General features: G+C 37.8%; 1 protein-coding gene across 2 annotated transcripts in view; it reads right to left on the bottom strand.

Moving 5' to 3' along the window:
- rock1 (Rho-associated, coiled-coil containing protein kinase 1) overlaps positions 1–11,276 on the bottom strand; it is a 68,000-nt gene that overhangs the window by 32,937 nt on the left and 23,787 nt on the right. For both annotated transcript variants that reach the window (XM_016516719.1, XM_016516718.1), the window contains exons 4-17: positions 10,532–10,669; positions 8,806–8,981; positions 8,616–8,700; positions 6,807–6,951; positions 6,535–6,673; positions 5,792–5,883; positions 5,148–5,298; positions 4,997–5,063; positions 4,207–4,295; positions 2,524–2,572; positions 2,210–2,345; positions 1,747–1,826; positions 1,285–1,531; positions 284–390 (exon numbers count right to left, since the gene is read on the bottom strand). In XM_016516719.1, coding sequence (XP_016372205.1) covers positions 284–390; positions 1,285–1,531; positions 1,747–1,826; positions 2,210–2,345; positions 2,524–2,572; positions 4,207–4,295; positions 4,997–5,063; positions 5,148–5,298; positions 5,792–5,883; positions 6,535–6,673; positions 6,807–6,951; positions 8,616–8,700; positions 8,806–8,981; positions 10,532–10,669 — 1,701 coding nt within the window. The remainder of the gene's footprint in view (positions 1–283; positions 391–1,284; positions 1,532–1,746; positions 1,827–2,209; positions 2,346–2,523; positions 2,573–4,206; positions 4,296–4,996; positions 5,064–5,147; positions 5,299–5,791; positions 5,884–6,534; positions 6,674–6,806; positions 6,952–8,615; positions 8,701–8,805; positions 8,982–10,531; positions 10,670–11,276) is intronic.

The raw sequence follows: 11,276 nt of genomic DNA, 5'->3' as shown, positions 1-11,276 counted from the left end.
AAGGCGCAAACTGATGTCTTTTTTTTTTTTTTTTTGCATTAACTTTCATACACTGTCAGAAAAAATCTGAAAAGAAAAAAAATGTACCTACAGGTACCTACCTTTACAAGGTTACAAGGACCTTGTACCTTATCTACCCTAAATTGGTCATGTAATTTATGGTCATGTAAACTGACGCAAAATAGTCAAAAAGCAAAAATTCTTAATGGTCCACAATAGACTGCAATTATGTAAAATATACAAAAATATATGCACATTTTTAATATAACAATAAAAATAGTACCTTCTCAAGAACGTTACATCTGTCCTGCACTTGTTTCCTCTCCAGCTCCACTTTAGACAGACTGTGCTTCAAGTTCTTGTTGTCCTCCTGTAGACCCGTGATACGAGCTTCAAAGAGACAAAGAACAGACTTACATTACATTGGATTATCACAATATTTTCAATGGGAATATTTGGAAATTTAAAATTTAGTATTTCCTACTGGCACACTAAAGCAATATATGAAAATACGAATACACATATATATTTTCATTTTTTTCACATTTTATGTGAAAGGGGCCTATGCTTTTCTAAATAAACGTGCTAGATGGACATGTGACCGCTGTGCTCGCGTCTTCTGCAGCGTGAACGGCCCTTTATGCTTTTTTTAACCTCAATCTACACTCCATTCCCCAAAACAACAAAGCAAAAAACTGATTTGCAGATTTGCAGTTTTAAGATAAAACTGAAACATCACATTGACAAGTATTCAGATCCTTTGCTACGGTTTTGAAATTGAGCTCAGGTGCATCCCATTTCTCTGGATCATTTTGAGAGGTTTCTACACTTTGTTTGGAGTAGATCTGTGGTAAATTTGAATTATTGGACATGATTTGGAAATGCACATACCCGTTTATGTAAGGTCTAACAGCTAAAAATGCATAGAGTAAAAACTAGCCAAATCAAGCATGCATGGCTCAGAAACAGAACTGTATCGATCTAAGGTTTCAGATCTGAGGAAGGCTACTAAAGAAAAAAAAAATCTAATGCAATAGGTCCCGAGAGCACAGGGGCCTTCATAATTCTTAAATAAGGCTCTTCCTAGAGCTGGCCGTCCAGCCAAACTGAGCAATCAGAGGAGAATGGCCTTGGAAAAGAAAGGTGAGCAAAAACCTGATCGCCATCAGTGGAGATGCAAGAAATGTCCAGGACAACCATCACTGCAATTCTTCACCGAACAGGCTTTATGGCAGTGTGGCCACATGGAAGTTTCTCCTCAAATCAGGGAAAGCCCTCTCTTACCTTGCAGTTCTCTGATCTCCTCTGAGCCCTGGCTGCAGGTTCGCCTCTCTGTGTCCAGCGTGGTCTGCAGCTGGAGCAGCTCTTTTTCCAGCTGTTGTTTGACGTTCTCTGTGGCACGGCTCTTTTCCTGCAGCTCACGATTCACACTCTCCAGCTGGCTCATGGACTTCGCCATCTCTGTGTGGCTCTTCCTCAAACGCACCACCGTGTCAGACTCGGCCCGCAGAAGATCGTTGGCTTCCCTCAGCTGTGAGGACAAGGTTGTGTGAGATGGCGTTTCTTAATTGTCATGTGGCACATGATACACACACATACATACTCCTACACAATGTCAATAATATACAATACATAATATAATATTCGTATGAGTACTTGTATATATTTGAGTACTTATATATTGCATATATTAAATATACAACACCTCCTCGTCTAATTCTTAAAATATTTATAAGAGAAGCTTACTTGGTTCTGCAGCTGGGCGACCTTTTCATTGTTTTGACTCATTTTCCTCGAGTCTTCCAGCTGCTCCTTCAAGGTAGACACTAGAAAAAAGGACATTTTTAGAATTTTTTTTTAGAAATAAAAGATTTAATATGGGGGGATGCTTCATCTTTCCTTATAACATGTTAACAGAGCTGTGCATGTGTGCATTATAATGACCGACATGGCACTTGGCTGAATGATAATCATGTTATGGCCATGGTCCTGTTTCCATTAGCTCATTTACAGACAGACATAAATTCGACACACAGGTCTGGCTGCTCTTTGCTGGTTTACTCGGATCTCACTGTGTTCTCATCCGAGAGTGTCAGTACAGTCAGATCGATAATATTGTCTGTGCTTGTCTGTTCTGACGGTTACTCTGAGCAAAGTTTCATTACCTGCTTTCTAGAATATATACTGGAATGAGACACTGAATCCTCACCCTCATTCTCCAGATTTCTTCGTTTTTCAGCCTCCTGTTCCGCCTTTCTCTGATGTTCTGTTGCTCGGTGCTGGATCATGATCTTGTCTTTCTCCAGTAAAGACATGTTAGTCTCCATACTCTTCCTTAGGTTACTCTGAATCACGTCAGGACAACAGAATAACAAGAAACCGAGAATTAACATACTAAAAACAACTTAAGTTTTAACAGATATTTTACTTTAATTACTGTATCTATTAGAGCCTTGTATACAAAATACATACCCTCTGTAATGATTTACATTCATGCTTTAGAGATGAAATGATTTCACTCACCTCCTCGTCTAACTCTTTCATTATCTTGTCTAGCTTTGTATTGGATGCCCTGAGGGGTAAACGAATCAAAGAACAGATTTCAAAGGCCTGATTTTATAGTGAGAAAATGTTACATTGGGTTTGGATATAGGGATGAGGAGCTTAAATGAGAAAAGGTGGATGGATTATTGAGGATGGATGGATCTACAGTACATATGGATAGCTGAATGAAGAGTTTGATTTGAGATGGATGATGGATGGATTTTCGATAGACTGTTGTATTGTGGCTGGATGGGTGAAGGGTTTGGTTTGGGTGGATGTATGATATATGGATGAGGTGTTTGGTTTGAATATGGTGTTTGGTGATGGATGGATGAATGGTTGAGGTGTTTGATTGGTTTTGGATGGACGGATGACATTTTTGATTGGTTTGGATAGGGTGTTTGGTCATGGATTGATAGATGGATGTATGATATATGGATGAGGTGTTTGGTTTGAATAGGGTGTTTGGTGATGGACTGATGGATGGATAAGTTGTTTGATTGGTTTTGGATGGATGGGGTGTTTGATTGGTTTTGAATAGATGGATGTGGTGTAAGTATGGTTTGGATGGTGTGTTTGCTGATGGATTGTTGGATGAATGAGGAGTTTGATTGGTTTTGGATGGATGGATGGATGAGGTGTTTGGTTTTGGATGGATGGATGAATTGTTTGGTTTGGATAGGGTGTTTGGTGATGGACTGATGGATGGATAAGTTGTTTGATTGGGATATAATTTATTGACATGCTTTTTCTCCAAATTAACAATAACATAGTCGAGTGTTTGAAATACTTCTTTTTGTGACCAGACGTGGTTTCATATTACAGAATGATAGTATTATATACAGTGCTAAAGGCCATGTCGATTAACATTGCATTATAAATATACTTTCCTTATAAAAATACCCAAGATTGAAGAACACGGATAAACCATATATTTTGTGCAGTCGTATGTTTATTTAAAATTAATTTTTAAATAAAATTAGTAAAAGTTTATTTATATAAAGTTTCATCAGTTAAAATGTCTCTACCTCCGTTGTGCGTTTTATTCAGCGATAACTGGATACCTTCCTGGAGCATCGTCAGTAGTATTTCTTCTGCTATGGATATGTGGAGTTTCTGTGCAAGAGCGCCCTCCGGCTTCCAGTATGAATTAAACAGTCTTTACATTACGTGTGAACTCATTAATGCTCACCCTATTTTGGGTAAAAATAGGAAAGACTTTTCTTAAAAGAAACAGGATTCCCTGAATTATCGTCATTGATATCGTTATCGTAATAAATACCAGAAATCCCGTGATATATTTTAAAGCCCATATCGCCCATCCCTAGTTTGGATAGGGTGTTTGGTGTTGGATGGATGGATGAAGTGTTTGATTGGTTTTGGATATGGTTTTTGATAATGGATGGATGGATGGATGAGGTGTTTGGTTTGGATAGGGTGTAAGGTGATGGATTGACAGATGTATGGATGAATTGTTTGACTGAATTGGGTAGGGTCTTTGGTGAAGGATTGATGGATGGATGAGGTGTTTGACTGGTTCTGGATGAATGGATGAGGTGTTTGTGTTGGATCTGAATGGATGAGGTGCTTGACTGGTTTTGAAGGACAGATGGATGGTTAGATAAGGTGTTTGGGTGGATGTGCAAACAGACATATAAACACCTGCACTTCTGTTCCATCTCATCTCTCAGCTGCATCTCACTGTGAAGTTGTTCTTCTAGCTGATAAATTCTCTTCTGAAGATTCTCCAACTAAGAGATCAGAGAAACACAATCGGTCATCCTTGCAGTTTAAGAAACAGACTCAGTATAATGATGCTATGAAACTCTCTATTTTAAAGTCTCTGTTTGGAGCTTCTCACATGACTCTTATCTTCCTTTGTCGAGCTGCGTTTGTCACTTGTCTTTATAGCTGCTTCCCGAGGAAACCTGACAGAGAGTCAATAATTGATTAATTTAACACAAACATTTGGCTCTAAGCTCAGACTGCCTGTTCTGAATCTCAGTACTCACTGGTAGTAGGTAAAGCCCACAAACGGAAGCTGGTTGCCTACAAATGCTTTAGGAATGGGGAATGTCTCCTCCTCCCCTCGATCCTCCTCAATGTCGTCAAAGTTGCTTGTGTCTACGTCACTGCTTAACTCCGGCACCACTGGGGCAGCCGCTACATGCAACAATACAGTAATGCATTTTAATGAGAATGAACAAATAATGCTTCAAGCAAAAAAATGTCAAGGCGGGTACAATTTCAGTTCAGTTGTTGTTGGTATATTGATGTGTCTTCTCAGAATTAGATGGACAGACTGCAAAATTAACAGCAAATCCCTGAGGACTAAAGAAGCATGTTTGCAACACTTAATTTGTTATTTCACAACAGTGATGAAATTTGCCAAACTAACACAGTACTGTAAAGCTCCTCAAAGACTTGTGACAGCACATCAAACTAAATATAAATGACTCTTATCTTCCTTTGTCGAGCTGCGTTTGTCACTTGTCTTTATAGCTGGTTCCCGAGGAAACCTGACAGAGAGTCAATAATTGATTAATTTAACACAAACATTTGGCTCTAAGCTCAGACTGCCTGTTCTGAATCTCAGTACTCACTGGTAGTAGGTAAAGCCCACGAATGGAAGCTGGTTGCCTACAAATGCTTTAGGAATGGGGAATGTCTCCTCCTCCCCTCGATCCTCCTCAATGTCGTCAAAGTTGCTTGTGTCTACGTCACTGCTTAACTCCGGCACCACTGGGGCAGCCGCTACATGCAACAATACAGTAATGCATTTTAATGAGAATGAACAAATAATGCTTCAAGCAAAAAAATGTCAAGGCGGGTACAATTTCAGTTCAGTTGTTGTTGGTATATTGATGTGTCTTCTCAGAATTAGATGGACAGACTGCAAAATTAAAAGCAAATCCCTGAGGACTAAAGAAGCATGTTTGCAACACTTAATTTGTTATTTCACAACAGTGATGAAATTTGCCAAACTAACAGTACTGTAAAGCTCCTCAAAGACTTGTGACAGCACATCAAACTAAATATAAAGTCACTGGGGTCCGGTGTTGTTTTGGACCCCTTTGACTTGCATTGTTTGGCCAAAAATTCAATTTTTGTGGAACTCATGAAATGCTTCGATAAATGCCAATTTTACCAGTATACAGATGTTTTCATAGACAAAAGACATAAATTAAATTCTAAATTGGATTTCATAATTAAGCTGGCACATTTGAGGTTCAGAAGCTCAGCTCACTCTCTCTGATGTTCTCCCATGCCCACTGGTCATTCTTGAAAAAACTATGTCGCTTGATTTCGTCGACTCCATTGCGTCCTAACCGCACCTCCCTAGTGAGAGGAGATGAGATTAGCACAATGTATTTTGAGTAAACAAGCTTTTGTTCACTTCTTGATATGCAACAGAACAGTGATGAAAACATGTACTCCTGCAAACAGACCCAGGGTGAGTTTTAACTCATAAGCTCCTGAAAAAGTATCGTTAACAGAGAGATGCCCTTATCAAATGATCATCTAATGTTTTCGGAAGGATATGAAAGCACTGATCTTAATTGTAATCTTTATGCTTGACCTAACCCAATTCTAGGCTTTGTAGCTATTAATATTCCTTCTTAAGTTGAGTTAAAATGCAGAAATTAGTGGTGAAATGAAGTTGTCATTTCCACAAGGCACTGAAACTGAACAACCGAGAGGTACTATGAGTATTAAAATAACGTTCACTTAGAATCACTTAGAAGTGCTCACAATAAGCCTAATTGTTTTGGGGTATTGTTCTGCAGCACAAATGTGAGGGTCAGACTACACACTGGTGTTTAATACTTCAGGTAAGGCGTTTGTTTAAATCCCTAACCTCTAGTGTGAGCAACAGTAGTATAGATGATTGCGTCAGCTGTCAAAACTATAAACTGGTCATTCTACGAATTTTTTCAGTGGTTGATATATTAATCTTCTGCAGTTTAAATGTATTTTTTGTATGCAAACCTGTCGGTGAGGAAAGCACAGATGAGGCTTTTTGCATCCTTTGAGATGTCGCTGTCATCGGGGAAGGTCAGGGCATTCTTGTGATTCATGATCTTGCTGTAGGTGCCCACCAGAGAGTCAGCGTAAAACGGCGTGTCACCTAAGGATACAAATGCATAATCACATAGCAGAAAGTGTAAACAGTAAAACACAGTGCTGATTTACTGGTAATCTTCTGACTGTTTGTAAGAAGGAACAGAAAGCACTCTGGTTGCACTGATGCTGAAACTCACCGACGAGCATCTCATACAGGAAGACCCCCACAGACCACCAGTCACACTCTCGGCCATAGTAACCGTCTCCTCCTTGCGACTTCAGTACCTCGGGAGAAATATAGTCGGGAGTTCCTACTGCTGTGTCACATCGTACCATTCCATCCTGAGAGCGGGAAAAACCAAAAGAACAGAGTCTAAAGCAGAACTGAAAGAACACTAAATGTGGCTGAAGAAATGGTTCAGGTTTGTTCGGTTTGTCGGCTTTAACAGTGCAAGTGTTTCTCGCATTTGCAACTAAAAATAGTGAACTGTAAAATGTATTTAAGAGCATGTGTGCAAAAAAAGAAAAAAAGTCTAAAATAAAGCAGACGTCCTACGTCATCCGCCGGAAAGGCGTTCTATTGTGAATGCGCGTACGATAGTTAGCGGAAGCTAGAGATTACGGTTTATAAAGTTTTAAATATAGATATTTTTCTTACAAAAACGCATCGATTCGCTTCAGGAGGCCTTTATTCACCCCCCGGAACCGTGTGGGACACTTTTTATGATGGATGGATGTGCTCTATTGGGACTTCTTTTGGACTACTGAAAAATAACACCCATTCACTGCTATTATAAAGCTTGGAAGAGCAAGGATATTTTTTTATGTAACTCCGATTGGAACAAAAACGCATCGATTCGCTTCAGGAGGCCTTTATTCACCCCCCGGAACCGTGTGGGACACTTTTTATGATGGATGGATGTGCTCTATTGGGACTTCTTTTGGACTACTGAAAAATAACACCCATTCACTGCTATTATAACGCTTGGAAGAGCAAGGATATTTTTTTATGTAACTCCGATTGGATTACATTTTTGGGAGAACTATCCCTAATCATGGGCTAATTTTCATTTTTGGGTGAACTATCCCTTTAAATCAAACACTGCACATGTTACAAGTGTGTAGCATCTTTTTTGGATCGATTCATGATTAAAATGCAGTGGTTGCCTCTAATTTCAAATGGCTATGAAAAATCAAGATTGGTGCATCAGTGAAGAACATGCAATGTTATTTTACATGTGATTATTCAATACCTGAACACCCACAAACATAAAAACCTAAAGCATCATTTCATTTGTATCTTTCTATTGTTCTATATATTTAATTGTGCTATTGCTTGTAATTTGTTCGTTTGTTCTTATTTACTGACTGTTCACTTGTCTTTAATAATGTTTAAACTTTATATTTGTTAAGCTAGTAGTTTTTGCTGTGGTATCAAAATTGGAAAAGGTATCTTTTGTTATCTAAAATTTTGATATCATATAAGCTTATTTATTCGAATACAAGCTAACATGGGTCAAAAAACAATGATAACAGCAACTATTTTATTTTTTTTGCCCTGCTATTAATTCAACAGAATGTATGGGAATACTACCAATATGGCGGCGCGGTGGCTTCACTTTTATGACGTCATGAGCAATCCAGTTCTCTATTACAGATCAGTGGTCCCAGTGTTTTTTAGGCTAGTTTATAATTAAAAGTCCTGTGTTAAGCATAAAGTGTTTTTCCTGGTTAAATTTGCACATGTTTGGTTTTTGTTATTGAACAAGAACAATTTTATGCATTTTTGTGCCAGGTGTCAGTGTCACGTTCAGCTTTTTTCCATAACTCATAGTGAGTATTGTAATTTTAAAACAACAAGTCCAGTTCAAATTAGTTTTACGCTTCTAAAAAAGAATCTTGAGTTACATTATGCTTTGCACCTGTACATTTACAGGGCTTCCTTGAGACCAACTAGTCATCCAGTGAATTTTATGAAAATGTGTCGTTTTGCACACCCCTAGTACCTTGTTCATTTTCATGCAGGTCCCAAAGTCTGCCAGCTTCAAGTGGCCTGCCTTGTCTAGCAACATGTTGTCAGGCTTTACATCCCTGAGACAAATGTTAAGCAAAAACACACACACATACACAAACTATTTTCAAAATTTCACACACCAGTAGAAACAATGAAAGGCTTGTTTAATGCATGAATGAGACCTGTGAATGAAGCCCATGGAGTGGATGCAGTCCAGTGCCAGCACAACCTCAGAAGTGTAGAAACGAGCCCACTTCTCAGGCACATCGTAGTTGCTCATTAGGTTGACCAGGTCTCCACCTGGCATATACTCCATCACCATGTAGAGGTAGCGGTTGTCCTGGAATGCATAAAACAGCTGGACGACAAAAATAAATAAAATTACATCATACTCAAGAATACAGCAAAATGTTTCAAGAAAATATATATATATATATATAATAAAAAAAAAACTAAACACAATAAATGGCCACAAAAGCAATAGGATGTTTTTAGTTTTTAAATGTGGTTTTATATTAACGGCAACTAGACATTCACACCCATTCAAGACAAATCACACAGCTGATTATAATTAATAATCATAACAAGATAAAAAGTTTATCAAGACCAACGTTATTGTTGGCTTGAGAAAGCTTTACCAGAAAGTTGAAAGTAGATTTAACAGCTTTAAGTCAGAAAATTAAGTTTGAAGTAGTTACAAGTTTGAGTAAGTAGCAGTTAAAAAAAATAGTTAGCTAGCCAAGTCTGATCAGTTAGAAAAGATACAGCAAACTAAAGGTTGGAATACACTACACACATTTTTTTTTTAAAATCAGAAAACAGATTTTTAAACACTAGGCATCATACACTTGCCGACTGATACAAAAAAAAAACGGGCATCATACACTAAACAACTGAGGATCAGACACTACAGACTTTCAGGTAGGGCTGTGTGATATTTATCTTCTATGATAATATCGTAATAGTTGTTGTAACGATGTGCGAGCTGACATTATCATTCAAGTGATGTCAACCAAAAAAAAAAAAAAAACATGTCTTGAGAGTCCAAAAGCATTCATTGCGTGATGAAACCTATTAGAATATAGAATGCCCCTATAATGTAAAGTATGAAAGCAAAAATATCCCTGTATAGGTTTTTGTTTTTTATATTTATAAGATATGACATAGATAAGTAATATCACACAAGCAAGAATGCTGTTTTCCCAAATATCACCATATGAGCATGTTCGCGAATGTGATATTATTTTTATCCAACATTTCAACAAACAAGGAGCTAATATTGAGTGAATTACATATTAGTAACAATAGTGTCTGGTTTTTGTGTTTCGCTAATGAAAATAGATCCAAACAAAACCAGAAGTGAACATTTGTGCCAAACTGAAGTGTTTTGCCCCTGAACGAATCTGTTTTTGAATCTTTTGAGTCAATCGTTGAATGATCCATTCATAAAGATAGTCATTTGAACAAATCGTTTGAATGAATGATTCAATGAATCACTCATTAAGACAGGGACTTGCTGCCAAGTCATATTTAATTATCCATGACAAGCCTAAACCAGCCAGGGAACCAGCACAAAAACACACTCAGCAAAATCTTATTGTTATCGACAAAAAAACCCCCAAAATATCGAGATATCATTTTTTGTCAATATCGCACAACAACTTTAAAGTTGTTCTGATCACAGCAAACTCACACAGAAACATGCAGCTCGATGCTAGGAGACACATGACAAATGAAAACAATGTTTTAAAATCGTCTCAAAACATCAAACATGTTTGATATCCCTCGACTGGATGCAATCCTAGTCTGAGGCTAAAAAAATCATAGTTTGTGACAATCATACACTATGTGATATTCTATGAGTTTGGTGTTTGTAGCTTTAAAGCTCTAGCAGGAGTTGATTCATACCTGTACTACCCAGTTACTGTTGGCAAAGGCCATAATATCCCTCTCTTCCCAGAAGAAAGCAGAGTCCGACCTCTTGATCATCTCAAACTTGCTGAGCAGCTTCATGGCGTAGACTTTCCGTGTGTCTTTGTGCCTCACCTACCGAACAAAGAGAGAGGAAACACGTTATTCACTTTACCTTCACTGAACTATGACATTCAAATAAAGTAAACAGCACAGAATATAACACTCGTATAACTACTACTGTATTCACACTAAGAAAGGCAAGTGCATTATTTAGCAGAAACTGAATAGAAATGATGATTCTTTCTAAAGAAATATGGAGTAAACATATGTGAACGCAGCATTATTTCTCCAAATCTGCACACTTTTGGACTAAATGCCCTAAATGTCTAGTGAAGCCCTGTGATCACAAATAAACCGGAGCTATGTATGCGTCTCATTGCTCTATTCGAAACATCAATTGATTTTGCACTCCTGATAGAAATTAGCAAATAGCTGTCACTGTAACAGATTTGATGATAAATAGTCCTAAAGCTAGAGTCCTAAATCACTGATACACAATGATACACAGTTTGTCAATATTAAATAAGAATGTCTTGGTAATAGCGTTCCTTCTCAATACACTCTATATGGTGCTCTTCATGGTGAACAGTGTCACGTAGTTTTAGCAACACATCTATTATGGTGCTATTTAAAAAATGCATATCATAAACTAAATAAAAACCAATATGCCGGATCAACT

The sequence above is a fragment of the Sinocyclocheilus rhinocerous genome, unplaced genomic scaffold (assembly GCF_001515625.1).
Source record: "Sinocyclocheilus rhinocerous isolate Xijiao unplaced genomic scaffold, SAMN03320098_v1.1 scaffold807, whole genome shotgun sequence".
NCBI lineage: Eukaryota > Metazoa > Chordata > Actinopteri > Cypriniformes > Cyprinidae > Sinocyclocheilus > Sinocyclocheilus rhinocerous.
This window is presented reverse-complemented; position numbering and strand designations above follow the sequence as displayed.